The sequence below is a fragment of the Papio anubis genome, chromosome 14 (genome assembly GCF_008728515.1).
Source record: "Papio anubis isolate 15944 chromosome 14, Panubis1.0, whole genome shotgun sequence".
NCBI lineage: Eukaryota > Metazoa > Chordata > Mammalia > Primates > Cercopithecidae > Papio > Papio anubis.
The window spans coordinates 102684382-102709076 of record NC_044989.1 but is presented as its reverse complement, the minus strand read 5'-3'; the positions used below and the strand labels follow the sequence as shown (position 1 = coordinate 102709076).

The window sequence follows — 24695 nt, the reverse complement described above, 5'->3', positions numbered from 1 at the left end:
CATAAATGTATACAAATATTTTTAAAAAAGAGAAAATGTCTTGATACAGAGGTCCATTTTCTCTAACCAGGAAGGAGTTTCCAAACTACAGGCCGATTCTTTCTAGAAGTACCTCTCTCCCCTTCACTCAGATCTGGAGACAGAAGAGGATGCCTCTGGGCCGCCAAGCCAAGCAGAGCTGGGCAAGTCAGAAAATGGCCACCACGTCAGTGACTACCTGCTCACCCAGCCACTTCCTCCAACAGAAGACCTTCTGTTGAGCCTCCACCCTGCATCTGGCCTTCCTGAACATCCCCTGACCTGCACCCCCCCCCCCAATCATCTGGCTTAGGAACCATTTGGCCTCTGACCCACCCATGTTCTATATTCACAGACAAAAGAATAGGGAGAAAGTGGATTAGGATCACAGCGCCTCTAAAATTAACTCTGGTTCACCCTTCACACCTTCTGACACACAGAATCATCGGGGTAAAATTCTTCTGATTTATTGAGGGTCGAGTGTAAAGTACTGTCATAGGTTAGCTGTGAGAATTCATTTAATTCTCACACAACCCCATGAGGTAGACAGGATAGTGTCCCCATCCTCACTTTATAGATATGAAAATAAAAAATCAGATTCCAGTGAGTGGCATGGTCATAAGTAAGCTCACACTTGGCCTCTGGTTGATCAATAGTTCTCAATAGGCAGCCTCTGTAGAGGAATTATGTCTCTTAGGGATAAAACTGAGATGTAATCTCATAGAAAGCTCTTGTGTGTTTTTTAAATTCCTTTAAAGAAAAATTCATATTGATAGTTCTTCCCTTGATTTAGGGATTTTTTTAATATCTGGTTTCTTGAAAAGCTTTTTAAGAGGATTTGTCAAATTACATAAGCATTTCCAGTTTTTCTTAATTTTTATTTCTCATTATGAGATTCTCTCATCAAAAATAATTCAGATATATCTAAAAATGTCCTGTAAGTAAACAACGTCAGGAAAAAGTGAGATATTGTTGAAATAAGAACACACGAACGAATGGACAAACTTTAGAACAAACTATCTTACTGCAGCAAGAATTGGGACTGGAAACACCTAACCAATGACAACCCCATAGTGGTTTCTGGATGCTAAATATAGACAAGGTCCAAATTCCCAAAGTCTAACTCTGGCTTTATCACACATACTTGGCAAAAGAATGTTATCCTGATAAAGCCCTCCTGTCTGGCCATGCTTAACTAAATGCCTCAACATGGACTGTCTTCCACCTAGCTGCCAGGGGAAAAATGGATCACTTCTGCACTCTTGGTGTCTAGCCAGACTATATTAAAAAGTCCTTCATCCTGCCTCAGCAACAAAAAGTGCACTGCCATCAGTTATGTTAAAGCTGTTGTATGATAAATTTGAATATTGCATAATGGAGGGGAAAAAAATCAAGGACTTACACTACAGCTATAAAAGGGATATGTGAAGCTATTTAGTCATGATTTTGTCATGGAGTAGTGACCTAGATAAGTCAAAACTCCAATTAATACTTGAAAAGCCCTTGGGACATAGTGTGATATGCATTCTTATAAAATGGCTCTTGGCTGGGCATGATGGCTCATGCCTGTAATCCTAGCATTCTGGGAGGCCAAGGCGGGCAGATCACCTGTGGTCGGGAGTTCGAAACCAGCCTGACCAACGCGGAGAAACCCTGTCTCTACTAAAAATACAAAATTAGCTGGGCATGGTGGTGTATCCCTGTAATCCCAGCTACTCAGGAGGCTGAGGCAGGAGAATCGCTTAAACCCGGGAGGCGGAGGCTGTGGTAAACCAAGATTGCGCCAGATCACGCCATTGCACTCCAGCCTGGGAAAAAGAGGGAAACTCCATCTCAAAAAAAGATAAAATAAAATAAAACAGCTCTTAAAACAATGCATTTGAATTCCTAAGTCTTTATATACGACATTGCCCCCTTAATTTTATTTTAAGCAAAGAACAATGGGATTTTTCATTTAGCAGTTGTGCCTCGATATGAGAAAGTCTATGTCAATCAGCTGGTTTGCAGTTAAGGCAAATCTAAGCCACCTGACTCCACAGTGCCACAAGGAAATGACAGACAAGAGAGCGCCCTACAGGCACTGAGGTTTTCCCGGAGTACCTTCCAAACACGGCCTGCATTGTGCTGATGGCCTGGCCAGGTCACTGCAAGCCCCTGCTGATCCAGTCAGTCAAGAAGGGACTCCACAGTGTCTTCACAATCACCGCACTTCTGCCTGGCACAACGGCTTTGCCAAGCTGCCCTCTTCATGCCCACCGCTTCCTCTGCTGCTGGAAACACTCACAAAGGAATAGAGTTCTTACAGTTCTCTGAGCTCCACCTCAGCGTCTGCTTATAATGGAAAACGGCTGCTGCCTGAGCCGCTTCCACCCTCACGGAAGCAGGGTCACGGCTGCCTTTGGGAGTCTGATGAAAGCTGTAGGCTCTCTTCTCAGGAAAGACAAAAATGAAAGAAAGGAACAGAAATGCAGAGACGATGAGAGGGATTCCCTGACCTCCAGGTTAAGGATCCTTGGCTTTACAAGGCTAACGGAGGAAGAATGGAGAGGGTGGGGGAAGGAGAGGCAGAGAGGGAGAGAAGGGAGTACGGAGTGAGCCAGCCACAGGGACCAGCCACTGAACAAAGTGCTGCTCTTGTCTCAGCCTGGAATCAGATGGTCTGGGTTCTGGCTCAGGCTCGACATTCCCGGTGAAAGCCACAAAGTTCTACGACTTCATCAAAAACGCTCCCTTGCCCACAGTGCCATTAGCTATTCCACGTGACCACACCAATCTTTTTGACCAAATATTCTCTCTCATTGATTAAACTATTCTACTACAAATTGTTGATGCCTTTGGGCATAAACAAGATGGAAATAGCTTAGAAAAAAAAAAAAAGCACTCCATTTAACAAAACTTTACAGTAATTGGTACAGTCCCTCATTTAATCAGTAAACACTCGGTGAACACACACTATGTGTCAGGTCGTATGCCAGGTACCGTTAATAACAACTTAAAAAGTAATCATAGCTAAACCCATTGTGCACTTAACTATGTGTCGGGCACTGTCCTAAACACTTGACACATATTAACTCATTTAATCCTCACATCAATCCTTTGATGTAAGTATTATTCCTTCTTTTCCACTGTGCACAATGGACAAAATAGAGCTATCCACAGCTAGCAAGGGGCAGAGCAGGGGATCAGAACTCAGACTATCTGGTTCAGAGTCTATGCTCTTAATCATTACGGTTCCTGCCTTCAACCAACCCAGACAACAGGGAAAAAAAGCACTGCTTGTGTTTGACAGTTCAACAGTGAAATGAACACAACCAGACTTGATCATTACACATCGTATGCATGTAACAAAATATTATATTATATGTACCCCATAAAAATGTGCACGTATTACGCATCGAGTTTAAAAGTTAAATCATAAAGTTAAATTTCTTAGAAAAGAAAACACAAGCATAAAATATGCATAGGTATAAAATAGTTTTTCCATAAAAGGGGAATTGTTTGATGTCTTTTATATACATTGGATAAATAAAATTTATTAGGAAGGATTTATATAGAATTGTCCAATTTCATGTATCTTTATAGTATCAAAAGTTCCATAAAGAGAATTCACTTTGAGAGAATAAAATTATTTTCAAAAATAGTTCATAGATGTTAAGTGTTTTCATTGGTTGTTCATAGTACACCTCTTTATCCAAATATATTAGCATATTGCAAAAAAATTACTTTATTACCAAGAAATTCAGAAACTGAGTATACAAAATTATCAGTGTCTGTCTCAGAACTATTTTGGGATGGCAGTGAACAGGTTAACCATGATCTGATGATAAACTAAAGAAAAAAAATCACACTTTGTTGAATACAATCAATTTGGGATTGAAGAATTAATTGTGATGCAATTATATACTTTCTTAAAACTAAAAAAAAAAAAAGTCAAATTGACTGTCAAGATGTCTTGAGCAGAAACATACTCAAAGATCTTTTTCAAAGCAAATGTACAATATCCTACAGCCCCTTGCTGTCCAAGAGAGTCACGTGATGTAAAACATCTTCCTCATCACCTCGGCCACATCAGTTCCCAATTCCATATGCTCACCTAACTGCACCCCTGTCCCCAAAGGCTCCAGTCTCCCTCGATCTTACCTGCCCTTTATGCAACATCATCTCCTCCCTGAGGCTCGCTCTTGGTCTTTCACTGAGCTCCCAAAATCCCAGATTCCAAAACCACTCTCAGCCTGTTACCATTCCCAAATCCAATAAGCAAACTGTAGGACTTATGAACTAAAATAAATACCTGGGTCCCTACCCCAGGCACTCTGGATCCCCAGTTGATTCTGGGAAGCAGCTAAATTTGAAAAGCTCTGGACTACACCACAGAAATAACATTTAGTTACAGGCATCAGTTTCTCCACTGTACATTGAGGGAGGTGGACTGGAAAGATGATCTCTAAGGCTCCTTCCAGACAGATCTAACAGTCCAAGAGTCCAGACTCTATAGCTATTTCATGGAAACTGGTTTCTCACCACACAGACTCCATGCTTCTTCAGAGCAGGGGCCACATTACTTTTTCACTGTCCCCAAGCCAGCATGGTGTGTTATGCATAGAAGGAGCTCAATACACTTGTGACTCGTGGGTTTCTATGACTGTGCCCGCTGACTGAGGGTAACTAGAAAGCTGAGCCAGGCACTGCTGTGGCGGGGCTACTTGGCAGGTCTTGTGCAGATGCTGAGTTACATCTTGCTCCAAAGGAACCTCCTACAAAGGCATCAAGATGTCAACACTGGATTTACTGTGGTCAGAAAACTGTAGAAATCAAACTCTTTCAAATGCTAGTATAACAAGAGACAACAAGTTCTGACTTTGTTTATATGTTAAGGAAACCACAGAAACCCCTCAGAGATAATGTATCTGGTTTGTAAGAATTATGATGCATACTGCCATACTGTCATAAGAATTCCCATATCTGGCAGGGCGCGGTGGTTCACCCCTGTAATCCCAGCACTTTGGGAGGCCGAGGTGGGCAGATCATGAAGTCAGGAGATTGAGGCCATCCTGGCCAACAAGGTGAAACGCAGTCTCTACTGAAAAAACAAAAATTAGCTGGGTGTGGTGGCACATGCCTGTAATCCCAGCTATTCGGGAGGCTGAGGCAGGAGAATCACTTGAACCTGGGAGGCAGAGGTTGCAGTGAGCCAAGATCACACCACTAAACTCCAGCCTGGCGACAGAGTGAGACTCTGTCTCAAAAACAAACAAAAAAAAACAAAAAACAAAAAAACGAGAGAGAGAAAAGAAAAAAAGAATTCCCATATCTAAGAGAACCTAATGGCGAGAACATATCATGGATCTTTTTACTGGAATGACAGTGGGGTGATCCAGGTAACAATTCAATTCCAGGAAGTATATTAAATGGGCTTAAATCTATTACCAAGGTTATTCTACTATTGAAAAAAGATGTTTCTAGCTGGTCTTCTGGAGTTGTCCAATGCCTGGCTACTAAACCTTCTTAACAAGAAAATCACCTTTGTTGAGATTACAGAAATTTAAGATTTATACAAACAGAGAAACAACATTCCACACATTTATAAAGGACTTAATAGTTTGAATCATTTCTATCTGTTATGCCATTTAAACCTCTCACAACCGCCCTTTGAGTTAGGCAAGACATACATTATCTGCATTTTACAAAGGAGAAAATGAAACCTTCCCCACAGTGGAGCTGAAGCTCAACCCCAGGGCCTTACACCTGGTCAGTGACCCCTTGAATGAGGGACTCTATAGAAGCAGATGTATGATGACTGGCCAAGAAAGTACAGGTGTGGATGTGTGTTGTTTATTGTATTTTGCCTGTTTTGTTTTTCATCTGAATGTATTGAAGCAAGGTAGTAGAGCTTCAAATGGACCACAAGCCCTATCACATCCAACTGTGATACTGTTTCAGACATTTATTTGGTCTACTTGGCCCTGAAGGTATTTGAATTTGTGACCCCCGTGCTAAATAATTATACTTACATACTTATATAATTACATCTTCCCATCATGTAACATCTTATGAGCATATTCACACCATATTTTATTTCTTCCTCATAATCCTGTTTACTCATTAGAAGACTAAGCTAAAAAAAACTGAGTGACTTGCACAAGGTCAGGACCTAAAATCTAAATATGTCATATAAGAAATTACATTATGTGAGAATTTCTTAAGCAAGTGTCAAATTAAAATTCTTTAGAAAATCATTATATAAAAGTTTCTGAACTTCAGTACTCAAGTACTCAAATCTCTTTTGAGATTTGATTGTTCTTACTTACAGGACTATCATTCAGAGTATATGCAGAAACAATGCTTTCATGTTTCCATGGTCAAGTCCTGAGAAAGTCATATTCCTTTATTTTTATCTCAAATGTTCATGAACTTCCATTATCAAAGAAGAAAACAGACAACTATGTTTCTGAAAAAGGAAGTTATTCAACAAAATACTAGCAAAACAAATCCAGTGATATATAAAAGGATTATATACCATAACCAAGTGACATAGTCCAGGAATGCAAGGTTGGTTCAACATATAAAAATCAGTCAATGTATTAAAGTATGTTAACATAAAACCCATATAACTATCCCAACAGATGTACAAAAGCCTTTGACAAAAATCACACACTTTTGTGCTTAAAAACACTCAACAAACTAGGAACAGAAGGAAACTTCCTTAACCTGACAAAGGGCATCTATGAAAAACCAACAGATAATATCATACTCAATAGTGAATGACAAAGCTTTCCTTTCAAGATGAGAAACAAACCAAAGATGCCTTCTCACTCCACTACTATTCAACATTCTCCCGGAGGTTCTAGCCAGCCCAATCAGGCAAGAAAAAAAAAATTAAAAGCAACCAGATTTGAAAGGAAAAAGCAAAACTATCTCTATTCACAGATGACATGATCATGTGTATATATAAAATCCTAAGAAATACACACGCAACTATTAGAACTCACGAATACACTCCGCAAGGTCACAGGACACAAAATCAATATACAAAAAAGAAAGTAAAAATATTGGTGATCCATGTTACCATCACTAACTAATCACTGGCACCTAAAAAGCTTCGTCTTTTAGTTTTATTACTCTCAACCTGGGACACAGAAATCTAAAATCCAGAATTTACTTTAGCTTTTAAAACTATCTATGATATCAGGTTAAAATAAACATTTCCTGGTAGATGCACAGCTCTGGAAAATTTTGTTTTCCAAATGTCTGGAAAACAAAAGGAAAGCTCCCTTTGTTTACACAGCCAAGAAGGCTGAGTGATGAGAATCAGAAAAGATTTTGAAGCTACAAAAGATCTTCTCCTAGGGCCATTAGAGAGCAGCTAATCTGTTCAAGTTTTAATTCTCTTCTAATGGGTTTCCTCGAAGTACTTTACAGCCATTGCAATCAGTTCCAAATATTGCATCGTGATACTCATATAAACTGGAAAGTAATGGTTACATTTCCATTTATTTTGTTTATATTTTTACTTTGGCCCAGTCTCCCAGAGATTTTTAAATACCATTAAGTACTTCACAATTTGGTGGGGACTGTTTCCTTCTTCATATTCATTAGAATAAACACAAAAGTGGTATCTATCCTAATAATACAGAACATGCTTCTTAGGTAATATAAACTAAACACAAATAGAATGTTTTTTCTACATTCCAAAAAAGCACTACATTTATTTTTCTGTGGACCTGAATACAGACCCTGCCTGCTCTAAAAGTCACAAGGTATAAAGTGTGAACCTATGCTCGGGGGCTCTTGATAAGTTCCAGGAAACTCCTTTCACAGCCTCTATCTCAGGGCCACATCAAATACATGTTCATTCACTGGCCTCAACAGTCGATTATCACTCCCTATTTATTTGTAGGTTCACATATTTTTGCCATTTAAATTTTTTCAAAAATCAAAACCTGGCTTTTTGAAAATCAAAAACTTCAAAAAAAGTTACAAGTAAAGCTTAGGTTAAAGAAAGCATTCCTGAAACATTTTGTTTTCTGTAAATCAGATAGTTTATTGCCTGGTTCCCTTCCAATATATATGTGGGCTTTACTCTCCATTCAGAATTCGATTCTAATTTTTAAGCGGCAAGCAAAGTCGAATTATTAATTAAAGAATCAGGACATACAAGTATAACGTACTCTCTACATGGTGAAGGCAAACACGTACTTTCTTTTTTTTTTTTTTTTTTTTTTTTTTTTTGAGACGGAGTCTCGCTCTGTAGCCCGGGCTGGAGTGCAGTGGCCGGATCTCAGCAGCTCACTGCAAGCTCCGCCTCCCAGGTTTACGCCATTCTCCTGCCTCAGCCTCCCGAGTAGCTGGGACTACAGGCGCCCGCCACCTCGCCCGGCTAGTTTTTTGTATTTTTTTAGTAGAGACGGGATTTCACCGTGTTAGCCAGGATGGTCTCGATCTGACCTCGTGATCCGCCCGTCTCGGCCTCCCAAAGTGCTGGGATTACAGGCTTGAGCCACCGCGCCCGGCCGCAAACACGTACTTTCAAAGACAATTTCCCTAATATTTTAAACCTATCACATGAAAACTTTAGCCCTTTGGATGGAAACATTTCACTAACTTTCTTCATCAGTCCCCCTTTTTTTGCCATAAAAATTCACGAGATAATAAATTCCAGTAAAAAGAAAACCACACACCGTAAGGCAGAGATCTTTGACAGCATAAAAGAACATTATCTAATTTAATCCCCATAACAAACCAGTGGCAGTATTATCTCATTTATATATAAGGAACCTGAAGCTCAGAGATGCTGAGTTACCAAAGATGGCACAGCTAGTAAATGGCATGTCAGAATCTGAACCCATTACTGATGGCTCTGAACCCTTTGCCCTTCCCAACATTAATTCGTGCCTTTCTGGAATTTTGCCAGCCAAGTGGATTTTTTTTTTTAACCTAACTTAAAATGTAACATCTTATTCTCTAAGATTTTTAAAGAAGACTAATAAAGTTGTTTTTGTCATCTGTTTCAATATGTCCCAATCCCTTAAGCTAAGAACCTAATAATTTTTACTTTACCCAACTATCTCGTGATATAAATTAAGGCTATTTACTCTTTCCAGGTCACTGAAGCAATGCTTCTTTCTAGAACTAGAGTCATACAGCTAAAAGAGATGGTCTGACTTTGTACAGAACCTAAGCAGAAACAGCAAAATTATCTACATGAAAAAAAATCACCTTACAGACAATTTCAGATGACTTTCACGAGGTAGTTTTACAAATTGCATTGCTGTACTATTATTATTGTTATTAATAAAGTTACATTTAGGTGTTATGGCAGATTTGACCAGATGTGGCAAACAGTTGTTACCATTTTCTTCATCCATAAAATTTGTCAAATTAGAGGTTTTATGGAGTATACAACTAATTAAGAGAAAATATACAGGCAGTGTATTTTTATACATTTTAAATACTAACAGAAAGAGCAGGACCTAAAATGACAGTGAACTACAGACAATCTATGCACAGTGAAGTCTGTTTAATTAGAATTCCACTAGTCCAAATTCTATAATAGCTTGAACACAATGTACTATGTTATTCATTCTGAGTCTGAAAGTTCAAATTAAATCTTAAGATGTTTTTCCATATATACCTCACTATACCTGCTGCACACCATTTACATGTGTGTATATGTGTATATATATATATGTGTGTGTGTGTGTATATATATATATATTTGTTTGTTTTTGAGACGGAGTCTCCCTGTGACACCCAGGCTGGAGTACAATGGCACGATCTAGGCTCACTGCAACCTCCGCCTCCCAGGTTCAACTGATTCTCCTGCCTCAGCATCCCAAGGAGCTGGGATTACAGGTGTCCACCACCATGCCCAGCTAATTTTGTATTTTTAGTAGAGACAGGGTTTCACCACATTGGCCAGGCTGGTCTGGAACGTCTGACCTCAGGTGATCTGCCCACCTCAGCCTCCCAAAGTGCTGGGATTGCAGGCGTGAGCCACCACGCCCAGCCTATATCACATATATTTTAAGGTTGCATGGGACCTCGGTACTCATGTCCTCTGATTCTGTCATTAAGAGATACATATTATAGGATGGTGGTGACGGGTAGGGGCTCTGGAGGCAGGCTACCTGCATTAAATCCCCAGCTCTACTTTACTAACTATGGGACCTTGGGCAAGTTACTTTGTGCCTCTGTTTCCTTCTCTATAAAATGGGGAATAGTAGAATCCACCCTACAGGTAATGAAGACTAAATGAGATAATACATACCTGCAAAGGGCTCAGGACACTTCTTAGGCGTAAGAAACACAACACCCTGAGGCCAGCTGGCCTAGGTGCCTCTCCAAGGAAAATCTGCCCTCAAATGTTAGGACAACATCCTGGGACTCCTTTCTGCCTTTTCTACTTGCAAATAGTTTTTAAAAATCCATTTAAAACAGCCCACAATTAGACAAGCTCACTAATTTTCCCTGGCTATGAACACTTACCAAATTACTTCTCAATCAAAATTACTTTAAATTACAAATAGTACGACACAGATGTATGCCAAAGGGGCATATGCGGACTTTTAAGTCGTATATGCAAAAATAAGAAGAACCTACTAGTTTCCCTTTATAATCTGTTTCCTATTACCCTCTTCTTTGCAGTTCCATTCTGTGAAACTTCCATTTCTCACAGGTATTTTGTTAAATATCGCCCCTACCCACAAGGTTTATCCCAAAGTATCTACACAGATGCCACCCTCGCGTTATTCCTCTGATTCTGGGCCTGGCCTGCCCACATCTCCTCTGAGGCCTTCCTCCATCAGTTTGCCCACCTTTCCTCTCAAGAGTGGGAACACGCATAGCCGCCCTCCCACCTCCCATCCATTCTTTCACCCCCACTGCCAACTCCATAAAGCAGCTGGCCACGGACCCCACAGGCTCACGTCACCCTCACTGACCTTTCCTTTTCAACCCTCTTCACCGGCTGCTTTCCCTCCCACTGCACCGTGGTGCCTGCAGCCTACTTCTCATTCTCTCCTCCTCTGCCCTAGACAATCTTGTCCAATCTCAAGGCTTTCACCAGCACCTGTATGCTGATAACGCCCACTTATTTCCATCCTGACCTTTTCCCTAAATGTCAGGATCTTTAGTAAACTTCCTACAGGCAATTTTATCTTCATGGTCATGGGCATTTAAATGCAATACATTTAAATCCAAAGGGGTCCTCTTTCCCCACTCAGCACGCTCTTCCTCCCACTTTCCCTAACCTCATCACACAAGCTAGATAGCCTCAAAGCACCCTCATCCCCTCCTACCCAGAAAATGAGTGAATACTGCCTGTGTCATGCCCCCAACAGCTCTCTACTCCCTCTCCTCCTCTCCATCCTCACCAGCCCCGGCTAGTCAGGCCTCACTCCTCACTGACCTCCTGACCTTCAGACATGGCCTCTCACAGCCACCAGACTTATCCACATACAGTCCCTTCTAGAAATAATAATAAAATGCAAATGTGACCATTTTGCTCCCCTGCTTAAAGCCCTCATGCAGGCCATCATCCACAGGAAAATGTTCGAGGTCCTTAGAAAGCCATGCAAGGCCCTCCGAGAGCTGCTCCCAGCTCTGCTGCCCAGCCTCCCATCCTGCCATTCCTGACCTGAGTGCCGGGGACCTGAAACTGACCCGCACTGGTCACTGCCATCGTTCACAACTTGCTAATTTTCACCTCTTTGCCTTTCCTTACATTATCGTACCTGCCGTATCCCACCCTGCTCTCAGCCTGGCTAACTCTTATTCTTCCTTTAAGACTGCAATGAGATGTCACTTTCTCTAGGAAATCATCCCTAAAATACCATGCTGGGTTGGGTACCCCTGTATATACTCCACAGGATTTTGGGCAGGTAAAAAGTCTACTTAGACTAATGAAATAATCTGTTCTTATTACCAGGCTAAAGTATAAACATATCAAGGGCTAGAAATGTGGTCTCTTCACTTCTGTGTCTGGCTCAATTAAAGGATGCGCATCTCAACCCAGAAACCTAGAAATCCAGAGGAAGAAAGTTACAAAGAGCAGCTTTAAGTCCTCTATGCTGTAGACAGATTGTGTTACATTATTATATATTTTAGGGCTCTAAAACATTACTTTTTTTCTTTCTGAGACAAGGTCTCTCTCTGCCACCCAGACTGGAGTGCAGTGGCGCAATCATGGCTCACTGTAGCCTTGACCTTCCAGGCTCAAGCAATCCTCCCACATCAGCCTCCCAAGTAGCTGGAACCACAGACGTGCACCACGATGGCCAGCTAATATTTCTGTAGAGATGGGGTCTCCCTATGTTGCCCAGGCTGGTCTCAAACTCCTAGGCTCAAGCCATCCTCCTGCCTCGGCCTCCCAAAATGCTAGGATTACAGGCGTGATCAGCCTGTACCAGCATGCCTGGTGTAAAATATGACTTTTGTCCTGCTGAGGAATAAAAGTAAGGAAAAGAAATCAATTTATGTAACTAATCATTTACCTAAATAATAGAAACCAATATACCCTACTTCCTTTCAGACGCCAAAGAATTTTCTCAGGTGTCCTGTCCATACTAAAAGATTAAACTCTACTTATTGAAAACAATTAAAGGAAGTCACTTACAAGAATTGGTTCTCAAAAGCAGCTATGCCACGTTCTGGGGAAGGAACTACCTTCAATGAAAGGAACACAAATCACAGAGTCCTGGTGGTACCCGCTGAGCTGCCCTCTCCCACACAGAGACATGCTTCTGTGAAAAACTCAGCAGGCTCCAAGTCAGACTCTGTCGCGGGCTCTACCATATCCCGCCACATCTGATGATCACTGGTGCTCACGCAGAATGGACTTTATCGGCATCACTGTAACCTGTGTCCAGAGAGGTTAAGGGTTTCATCCTAGACAGTCATACAGCTAGGGCCACAGCTGGCACACCGTGGTAAAAACGTGAGACCATCTGATTATCCATCAAAACAGAGAGGCTACAACACATAGACAGAGATGTGAGTTGGAGTAGTGCGGTCTTCCCATTTCTGATGTTGCCGTCTATTTCCTCGAGATGACAGACAGCTCATACATTTTGCTCAGAGGGTTGCTAGAGCTGTATCCTCCTTTCAGGCGAATCCTCATTTCCACTCCCACAACAGCAGTGGTCCTCAACCTCTTTGGCACCAGGGACCAGTCTTGTAGAAGACTATTTTTCCATGGACAAGGGGTAGGGGGATGGTTTCAGGCTGGTTCAAGTGCATTACATGTATTGGAGACTTTATTTCTATTAGTACATTGTAATCTATAATAAAACAATTCTACAACTCACCATAATGTAGAATCAGTGGGAGCCCCGAGTTTGTTTTCCTGCAACTAGAGAGTCCCATCTGGGGGTGATGGGAGACAGTGACAGATAATCAGGCATTGGATTCTCATAAGGAGAAACCTAGATCCCACGCATGCTCGGTTCACAACAGGGTTCATGCTTCTATGAGAATCTAATGCCAGTGCTAATCTGACAGGAGGCGGAGCTCAGGCAGTAATGTGAGCGATGGGGAGCAGCTGTAAATACCGATGAAGCTTCTCTTGCTCACCCTCCTCCACTCACCTCCTGCTGTGTAGCCCAGTTTCTAACAGGCCCGGGACCACTACTGATCCACGGTCCGGGGACTGGGGACCCCTGCACTCCTTAACAAAACAGGGGCCTGGCAGGATGTTTCAGAAAGTGGAAGGATCTAAACATTTGAATCCTTAGGACACCGAGAAGGCCTGGCAAAGAAAGTCTACCTGCTTCTTCCCAGGATGCTCTGAGCTTCTATTCTAGTAAACTGCAGAGTCTATGGCCAGTGAAAATACCTATTTCATAGCCTGAGATAAGGTCCTCAGCCTCCAACTGCACTTTCTACCGCAGCAGTTCTGAGAAACGACACCAAAAACCTCCCCGCCGTGGAATACGATTGGTGAGACAAGAAGCAAGTGGGCCATGTGGGCAACCTATCTTCTCGGCCAAGGCAGGGTCCCAGGGCAAAAGCTCAAACAATGCATCTAAAGGTCAGAACCTACCTGATCATCATCAGTAGCTTTTACTGTTCTTAAGGAACTCCTGAATGTTGCTTCTTAGGACCCAACAGAGTAAACCTCTGAGTCTGACAGTCTTTTTTTTTTTTCTTTTGGGGGGGGGGGGATGTCTAAATCACCTGTTATTTGTACTATTTATTGATAATCAGTAAACTGTATTTTCTTAAATGTAAAAGAAAATGTATTAATTTGATGACACTAGTACTGAAACAATGATCAAATACTTGCTTATCTTACCACAGGCCTGACCTACCTTCAGGCTTGGGGGCAACTGTTTTCCTCTCTCCTCCCCCGTAATCTGAAGGAAGAGTTAGAACAGTGGAAAGTAATGTTGCATATTACAAGAAACGGTTAAACACAATTAGTCAGATCACATAATGGACTATGATGCATTAAGGCAGTATCATGGCTACCAGGAGTATAAATACAAACTATGGCTCCAAATGATGCTAAACACGATTGTAAGAACTACGTCCACTAGTTTACGCGTCTCAAGCAGGCAAGATTTAAATTTGCCCTACTATTCGTGAAAATTAACCTTTCTTTTCCAAATCTGAAATACCCCCCATTGTTTAAATCCAATCTGGGTTTCTCTCGTCAGTAGCAGTCTTCAATGCCCACTTCAGAGAATGAAAATGTGTGTATGTACACTCATATGCTTATGTGCATGCACACACCCTCCTTAGAAAGACAGTCAATAAACTTCCTGTCAGTATCACAGAATATGCAAAGTCAATTGTGCCGTATTTCCTTGCATCATCCATCCTATATGCAAACATTTTTCTAATGAAATAGAACTGGAAATTACACACGGAAACTGCACTAAGTTTGACCACCTAATGGACTCAGGTAATCCAGTAAAGGCGCAGAGAGAAGATGGTGAGCCGAGCAGGGATGCAAGGTCCCCAACTGAGGTATGTGAAACCTTGTAGAGTCTTGAGTTGTGATTTCTCCTAAGACACCAGGAAAGTTGCAATTTGCAACTATGGCCACGGGGTAGAACAATAATTCTGCAAATAGCTGACCCCACCCCCAACACTCCTATCCTCCCCACCCCAGCCCTCCCAAAGAGAGAATGACTAGGAGAGAATGGGGACATTTGGTCTGAATCCCTACAAGGGTTACTGAGAGATTCTCCACAAATCCAGAAGTGTCTGTAAGACCAGCCAGTTACTCTCAGCATTTGAGCCTGATACAACAGAAGGTCCTGGGCTTTGAAGGAATGATGAGAACTGAGAGGCTATAAAAAGTGATTAGCCTATTTATTACAAATTGTGTTTACTTAGGTTTTTATGTTTACTTCCCACCATATCTCCACTAAAATACAATTAACCACCCCCTCACTCATCAGATTGTATTAGAAAGACTCACAAAAATAAAATAAATACTGCATCTAAATGTAACCGTCAAGCTTTATGGAATTGGACTGTTATTACACAAAGGTGTCCCCAAAACAAGAAGAAAATGCAAATTTTGAAAGGGCTTCTTTTCAAGGGAAACTTTTATCCATTTAGTCCTTACAAGTCAAAGTTTGGTCTGTGGACCAAAACTATTACTTGGGAGCCGGTTAGAAATGCAGACTCCGGGTTCTATCAGATTCGAATGTGTATTTTAACAAGGCTTCTAGATTATTTGGATGCACATGAAAGTTTGAGAAGCATTCCCTGAGTGAGAGCTAAGCATACTGACCTATGCTCTCAAACCTGTTTTCTACACTCTGGGTCTTTTCTTCTTCTAGAAGCATTCTATGTGAAAACAAATATATTTTGAAATTTTAAAACAAAAATAGATTATTTCCCAGAACTGGTGGTGATCCACTACAGTAAAGCCTCTTTCTATCTAAACTGCCAGGTAACTAATTAACACGTCAATGCACACTGACTGAAATTCTGTTCTGTCACTTCACAACGCAGGTAAACAGTACAGAGATGACAAGAAAAATTTAAGACCAACAGACTCACATCACGGTCCTCTAGGGAATTTTCAAAAACTAATTTCCTGTCCATAAAAAAGGAAAAATAAAATTATTTCCAGGATCAAGTTAAGCACATAACCCTCTAAACGGAGTTGCTATGTTAAAGTGGTCTCCAAATTACAGTCATTTTTGTTTACCTCCGCTCACAATGAGCCTCCTGGGAAGAAATTATGTGAAGAAGTTTAAGTACCCTCTATGCCTTTCTCCACAGGTGAGTGGGGAAATTGCAGAGGGAAAATACACAAGTGAATACAATTAATGACTTCTGCACTCTTTGATTCCTGCTACCCTGTGAGGGGAATGATCACAGAATTTTGAAGCTGGAAGGAATCTCGGAGATAGCCTATTGCTGCCGCTCTGCTTACCCAGGAATGTCTTTCCACAAAGTCAGGTAATTGCTACCCTTTGAGACAGCCCACATCACATCACTGTTAAATGCTCTCACACCCACTGATCTTATTCGTGCCCTTGAGCAACCCAGAACAACTCGATTCCCACTTCCCAGCTAAATGCCTTCTAACACTTGAGGCCCCTATCACATCCCAGGTGTTAGTTTCCTTAGATTGGACCCATTTAGTACCTTGGATTGGGTGGTGTCCTCTTACTCTGACATAAACACTGTGTATTTTGTTTCTAGTGAAACTCAATTATAATTAGCCTGACATAATTTAATGAGACCCACAGTGCCAAATGAAGTCATTCGATGTAATGGCTGGTAACGCAATACATTCTCAGTGAAACATAAAAGATTCTGTAATGGTTAATAGATCTACATATGTTAGTAGTACGACCATAAGTAAGAGCATATTTGTCTGCTGGACTATGATGCATGACTGAGAAAAGCTACCAACCTCTGCTCAAAACCATCCCAGGGTCCTATCGCCAGAGACAGAACGCTGCACCGCATGGACTGCTGAATCTGACCTCGTGCGGCCTTTCTGTATCCTTCCTTGTTTATGAAAAAGAGACATTTTTAAGAAAGCAAAGGGTATAGAAGAGCTACATTTGGCATCCAGAGCAATTGACACTTTTATTACTTAACATCACATCCTTATGAGGTAGGCCAGTCTAAGTGCTGTCATTTTATAAGTGATTAAACCAAGACTGAGAATAGGAAATGAGAAAAATCATGAGCTGCCCAGGGCCAAACAGAAAGCGAGGTTGGAGCCAACTGAATTCAGAAACCTCAATTAAATTCCAAGACAAAAGGGAACAGTCGACATTGAAAATAAGTTTTATGGATTTCACTTTGAAATAAAACAACAACAAAAAAATTACGTTACCATTAAATGATATTAAAATCGTTTTTTATGGCCTTGATTTTGTCACTAAGGCTTTATTCCCAAAAATTAAAATTAAAAAAAGAAAAAATCAAACAGGCAAATCTATTCCAGGTTAAAAATTCCACTTACACACAAAACCTTGCATTCCATATTGACAGGTTTTCTCTTTTTCTTAATTTACCTATTACTTTAATCTGTATTAAACCAAAGGCCCTCGTTCAAGTTGCTCAAGTGTCATTGATTAGACCCATTGTGGTTAACAAGGACATTCTCCCAAAATAGATTCTTAGCATTTTAAAACCCTCCTACATTTTCACAAAAGAGAATCTGGAACACAGGAAGGAATCATTTCCCCACACACAATACTCATCTTCATCGTCATCCAAAGACATTTGGTGAAAAACCCATCCGCACATTAATGCGCACCCTCCCTGGGCTCCTCCTCCCTGCCATCCTCTGGGGCCCCAGCCCAGCTGGAGTCCCCACGTTCTTGGCGCCCTGAACTAACCAGTCTCTCCACCCAGCTTTCTCCAAAACACGCCCCACACAAGGGCTGAGCTCCTCCACAGCACATGCAACACTCCACTGCTTCCCATCGAGGCCCCCTGCCTCCTCCAAGCTGATGAGCGGCCCCTTCCCCACTGCTGCCCACAGCCCTAGCCGTGGAAGCCACTCTTCTGAGAAGCCTTTGCCTCCTTGTATCCGCCGAGGCCCTTCCAGTCGCACGCTGAGGGCCAGTGAGAGCCAGGCAGTCGACTACACGGTGACCTTTGGCCAGTGTGAGTAGGCGCAGCTCCCAGGGCTGCTGTCTACCAATCAGCTCCAGGACACCTGGGGCTCAGAGAGGTGCACTCTCCTTCTGCCCTTTCTTTGTGCTCTGCTTTGACCCATAAGGGCTGACCAAAAGGACAGGAATAGGCCTTAAAATGTTTGCTTTACTGCCGCTGGAGGAAAGGGTAGAGGCACCTGAAAGTCCAGATCAGGGATCTGTAGCATTTTCTGGCACTATGAAGGGAAGTCTAAGAAGGCCTGGAGGAAGCCGTCCACTGACCTGCGCATGTCCCCCCGCGGCAGATTTGAAGACAAGCAAAAGCGTCAGTGGGCACTACTGGGCAGCACCCTCAGGGAGATTAAACTGCTAGTGGCTCTGGGTCCCTCCCTGCCTGTGTTAGCCCACCTTCACCAAACCAGATCCACACTTTATTCCCTCCATATTTCTACTCACAGTCTTCCCACCACGTGGTTTTCCTCCTTTCCATTTCCTCCTGAAGTTCTACTCCAGGACCCATTTCAAATGCCACCCCGCCACGAATACCTTAGTTTCAACAGGATGTGCCTGTACCCCTCAAACGGGCAGTGTCAGCCTCGGATTGCAGGTATTTATGGGTATGGCTTATTCTCCCATTAAGTTCCTGAAAAACACACTCTCCTTTGCATCTTCTACAGCAGGGTTTTCTAAACTGCAGGTTTCAGCCTATGAATGGGAAATTTAAAAGAAAGAAAAAGAGAGAAAGAGAGAGAGAGAGAAAGGAAGGAAGAAAGAGAGAGAGAAAGGAAGGAAGAAAATAGGAATATCCAAGTGTATCACACATAGTAATAAGCGTTATTTCATGATGCTCTTGTTTCACTTATGTGTATGCATGTACAAGGGGTGGTAGGTGGCAGTGTTAAATGTATATTTGTTACTGGGGGTCATGATCTGAAACATTTGGAATTCACTGCCCTAATGGTACTTCTGCTCTGCTCTAATATTCTGTGAATGATTACTGAATTGAACAGGTTGATGAGTATGAAATGATCCATTTATTATAACTTCAAAGGCTCCAGCTTAAAGGAATATAAAGAATAATGCCTATCTGAACAAAAGTGTGTGGATTCTGGCTTATATGAAGTTATGGAGGAATGGGGTGAGTGGTAGGGAGGATCAGAATATTTATTATACTATTGTATGTTGCTAGACTTTCTCTCCAATGATTAAAACATGTTAACATTTAAGGAAGGTGAAATACAAGCTCATTTTGGAAAACTTTTCTCATTCACTGAAACTACCTCATTACTATAAAGTTCTGCATCTTTAAAATATGCAGTATAGGTAATTCCACCATGACGCATAAAAGGATCTTTCAGAGACACCATGAAAGCTGAAAGCCCTTGTTCAAGTTTTCTTTGCCCAAGATGCCTCCAAGTACTCTCAATACCCCCACCCACACCATCTGTCTTCCAAGACTTAGTTCAAAGGCCACCTATTTCATGGAAGCCTTTTTCCTTTTTTTAACTCAATTTTTCCTCTTTCCATCCTCCACCCAAGTCCCAAATATGGTCTTTTTTCTGAATCACCAGTGTTGAAAACTTCCTTTTTCATGTGTGTACTTGTCTTAATTTCCTCACTAGACAATAACACTAGCATGTACAACCTACGCCTTACTCATCCTTACATCCCCCACAGCAACGGGCACAAGGTCTTCTACTTAAGAGATGATCAATAAATATTTGTTAAATGAATTAAATGAAAGCAACAGTTAGCCTGTTAAAACGGATGGTCATTATTTTAAAGGCCCCGAGGAATGCCTTATATGTCTAGCACCAAATCAAAAGCTGGTGGACCACAGAAGGAGGACCAGGGAGTGGAGAGGCAGCCTTGTGCCTCTGCATATCTGCCCCAGTAAACTCACGGAACGCCCAATTCTTCAAAACTCTACAGAACAAAGCTACAGCGTCGGGTGCTGAATGAGTACCTTCACCTTTTTCCAAGTCCTCCAGTCTTGCTTCAAACCAGAAATTGGAAGTGGAAATAGAGGTGGAAATTAGCGCTATACTTTTCAACTTTAAGGTATGGCTGAAAAAGCTGAAACAGCCATCTGGATAATTCAGGCTCAAAAAACCCATCCTGAAAAATAAGTATGGATGTTTCTGAGCGGGACGAAGAGTGTGCAAGAAGGCAAAGGAGGTAGTTCTTGAATCATCAATTGATTGTGTATATTGATTATATTCAACAGAACTGAGCTTTTCCCTTTATATCTTCTATACAGTCATTTGAGGACACTTTCTGTGACTGCAAGAACAAACTAGCTCAGATCAAAGCCACACTCACAACTAATAAATTCCAATTTGTTCAATTGGAAAATGATGTCCATCAATTAGAAAAAGTTCTTAGGGATTAAAATGAGATTCTCTTTTGCCATTAATCTGTACCTCCTCCTTCCCCGCTTCAAAAGTTTTCCTATGATGAATCAAAGAAGCTTTCAATGGTCTTTAAAATATATACTGCTCTAATACAATAATTCATAATTAACAGGTATACTCTCCTAACTGTGGTGTTTTATTTTCAAATTTCTAATTTTAATACCATTAGGGCTCTAACTCTCTCTTTGATATTTTAGCAGAACCATAACTTCCAATCCATCAAGGTTTTGTTTTGTAATTAATTTCAGAGCTGTCCTTATAAACTGGGAGACATTTGAAGTACTCTAGAAAATGGCAATTGTCTCACTGGATTTGAAGTCAGATCGTTGGGCTTTGAAGCTAATTTCTGGTGGAAATACGGCTGCCCCATTTTTAGATGTGTGACTCTGGGCAGGTTACCCTCTCTCCCCATCTTCAATTTTCCTATCTATAAAATGGAATAACAGTATTTGCTTTATAAAGTTGTGAAGATTAAATGAGCTAAGACATGTAATGTACCCAGAACAGTGTCTGATAAATAATAAGTGTTCAGTAAATGCTAGTGTTAAAAAGTCTGCTGTCATCTGTTTTATGACCTCAGTAAAGTCATTTAACAGTTCAAAGCTTCTATTTTCTTATTGATAAAATGGAACTACCACCACTTACTCTTGCCAGGATTAAGAGATTCAAATAAGAAAATAATGGATATGAAAATACTGGACACACAGAAAGTACTCAAGTATTAGTTATTTTGAACCATCTATAAGCTTAAAAATAAACCATAAACTTAAAAATTTACATAAACCATAAAACTGAGAACACAGCATCCAAAAATTTATCTGTGAGAAAATGTCTAAACATGTTAGAAATACATACTCAAGTTTGGTTTTTCTTTAACTTATCAGAAACACATAAATTTTTGTAAAATGTAATTCTACATCTGCAAAACTAGAAACCCTCCCGGTCAAGCCAAACTGTCCTACTACATTGTGATCAAGAAAGCCTGCATGCTTTCATAAGCCAAAACTCGATGCACTGATTAAAATGTGATTGCAGGTACATCAACTTTTCAAAAAACGTGTAAGTTTCTGCTTTTTTAAGAGTAATAAATGTACTGTAGCTAATGTAAATTTCCAGTCAATTCAACAGATATTCATTCTGTGACACTGCTCCAGGGTAATTCAGCTGGGAACCAAGGCTGCAAAAGGACACAGAGCTCAGACTCTGTGCAGGAAGACCCCACAAATTATGGCTGATAATCTCAAAATGTTACTTATGAAAGTCATAAGGGGGTTCGTTTTGAGTCAGCAAGCAGACAAGCAGCATAAAAATATACCGAAACAGTAAGTTCTTCCCTTAGACTGAAAAACTGCCTTTTAAAAGCAAACAGCATTGTAAAAGTACAGTTGCTATCTGGAAAGCTATTGAATTTGCGCCAGAAACCAACATTTCTAAATGTAAACCTATAAAATAATAGGTATCTGTAAATGAAAGGCTGAAATAACCCCAGGAGCAGCAACACAGTAATTAGCAACTTTTACAGAGTCATAACAGGTTTCATATTCTTTCTGCCCTGGCTCTTTGAAGTTTCAGTGCAATATGTAAAAGTTTTATTACATTAGGGCCCGTCCTTGTGTGTTTTATAGGCACCAACATTAGGCAGAGCAAGCTGTACTTACTCATCATAGGATCTTTTCTAAGAAATCGTTCGATAATGTGCTAGCTTTGTGTCCAGTTTATTTTGTTACACCTGTTTTTAGGAAAATAAAAGTCACTGGAAACCTAAATCACAGAAAATATACACAGACCTACATATCCATATGAGTTAAAAATCATAAAGTAGTTTAGCTTTAAAACTGTACATTGCATATTCATGTGCACACCACTTGCAGTTGTAGACACATATGAACTCTTTACTGAATTAAAGCAAAAGGAAAAAAAAAAAAAAAAAAAAGCTCAGCTCTACAATAAGCGATTACCAGAGGCAGAACAGAGTGCAGTTAATATGCTTGTTCCAGCAGATGTTCATCCCCGTAAATATTAAACATAACACAAGTTCCTCCAGGAATATGCAGGCAGTAATTTTACCACCTGAATAGTGCTAGTTGGAAACATTTAAGAGATAGTGGGGGTGGGGGGGGCGCAGAGAAAGAAGGGGGAATAACAGGGATATTGAAGCAGCCAATGGGATTTTTAAGACACCCGCAACTGGAATTAAACTGCTTCCAGCGGCGATTTACCTACAGCAGCTCCCCAGTGTGAGATCCCGAGAAACGGAACCTGGAGTGCCCCCCGGGCTGCGAGCTGTGAGCGTGGCATAAAGGGATACCTGGGGCACCCGGGTGGGGTGGGGAGGAGGAGTGCAACTGTGACGAGGTGTGAAGAAAGGGCCCAGAGGAATTGTGAACCCCGAGGCAAGGAGTCTCCCTGGGCTAAGGCCTCTGGAATTCCCGCACGGAGAAACACTCGTTTCCTGCCCTGGGTGTTCACTTTTCCATCTCGGTGGAAGTGGGTGGGAGAGACAGAAAGGATGCAGCCGAGACTGGGCGCAGGCGGGGAGGCTGGAGCATCCTCTAAGGGCACTTCGCAGCAGCACCAACTCCAGGGGGTCGCTGGTGCCAGCCGGAGGAGGGAGGGGGCGCAGTCGGAGGGAAAGGAAGTGAGAGGAGCAGGGGGCCCACGGGTGGATCCCCAGGCATTAGTGACACAGTCTTCAAATCGCTTCTTTTCCTCCCCACGGCTGCGCTCTGCCCCTGGCTACCTAGATCACCAGCTCCTGGGCTGGGGCGGGCCGCCGCGAAGGAGGGGGACAGGAGAGAGGGAAAGACGGACAGGCGGCCACGCATCCCACCCGCCAGGGAGGCAGGAAAGGGCTGGCGAGGCAGGCGCCCCCGACCCACCCCACCCCCACGGCGGCCGGCAGCCCGGAGCCCCCGGCCCAGGTGAGGACACGCGGGCCGCCGCGGCTGCTCCCGCCCGCCCGAAGCGGCCGGCACGGGGACTTACCACAGCGACTCGAGGTCCCATTCCTGGAGCAGGGCTAAGTCGAAGCTGTCCATGGTGGGAGGTGTCAGCACCGCCGCCGCCGCCGCCGCCGCTACCGCCGCCGCCGAGGCTCGGGCCGCCCGCGCGCTGCAACGAAAGGCGCCGCTCAAGGTGCATCCCAGCCGCGCCAGAGCGGCCGCCGCCCGTCCGCCGCCCGCCCCCGGGTCGGGGCTCCCGGTGCCCCGGCCCCCGACTCCGGGCCGGCCGGGCTGGCGGCAGCGGCCGGCGCACTCACCCGTTCCCCGGCTTGCGCGTGAGCACACTCACGAGAGGCGGCGAGGCGAAGCCAGCGGACGAGAATCTGCAGCCGCCACCGCCGCCGCCGCCGCCGCCGCCGCCGCCGCCGCCGCGCCGCGGTGCTCTGCGCCCGCCCGCCGCCTCTTTCTCCTCCGGGGCGCGTGTGCGCGGGCGAGGCCGAACGCGCCAATGAGCCCGCCGCCGCGCCCGCCCGCGCGCCCTGCACTCCCCACGCCGCTCCTCGGGGTCCCGCGGCGCTCGCAGGCCGCACCGCCCTGCTGCCCTCCGCCGCCCTCGCCCCGACCCGCCCGCCCTCCGGCTTGGCCCAGGGTGTCCGGGGCGGCCCTGCGAGCGGGACTGAGCGGCGACGCGGCGGCGCCGAGTGCGGGGGGGATGCGGAGTCGTGCTCGGCCCTGCCGCATCCCTCGGCCGCCCGGCCCGCGGCTGCCCGGGTTGCACGCACTTCCCCCGCGGCCCAGAATCCACTTGACCCTGCTGGGCGCTCCCGCGGGCCGCGGACCCGGGTGGGTGCGGGGGAATTCCCCGGCCGCCCAGGCGCGGGGAGAGTGAGCTGTGCCTCCCGCTGCAGCGCCCCAAACAAACCGTTTAAGGTCTCTGGAGCCCGCAAGTTCAGCGAAATAAAGCGGCGGCGCGGAGGAAATCTCTTCTACCCGGACCTGCTCTCCGTTGCGGTTTGGCCTCCAGTGGGGGTCCCACCCACCCTCTAGCTGGCCAGCCCTGAAAACCAACCTCCTTTCTTTTTAATTCTTACGGGGAAGGGGGACAAACTGGCCTCCGGGTGTCGACTTCAAACTTGCCGCCTGTCTCCGGTCTGGAAAGGCAGGTGATCAGCTAGAACGGTGATTAAGAGTATCATCGTGGCTCCTAAAGAGTAATAATAACCTCCCTCATTGTACAGACA

General features: G+C 43.3%; 1 protein-coding gene across 4 annotated transcripts in view; it reads right to left on the bottom strand.

Moving 5' to 3' along the window:
* Positions 1–23619, bottom strand: part of AFF3 (AF4/FMR2 family member 3) — a 599573-nt gene extending 575954 nt beyond the window's left edge. For 3 of the 4 annotated variants that reach the window (XM_009184764.4, XM_009184766.4, XM_017947790.3), the window contains exon 1: positions 23498–23619. In XM_009184764.4, the coding sequence (XP_009183028.2) occupies positions 23498–23550 (53 nt within the window). In that variant the 5' untranslated portion in view covers positions 23551–23619. The remainder of the gene's footprint in view (positions 1–23497) is intronic. The other variant, XM_021925289.2, reaches the window with a different exon arrangement.
* Between the last annotated feature and the right edge of the window lie 1076 nt (positions 23620–24695).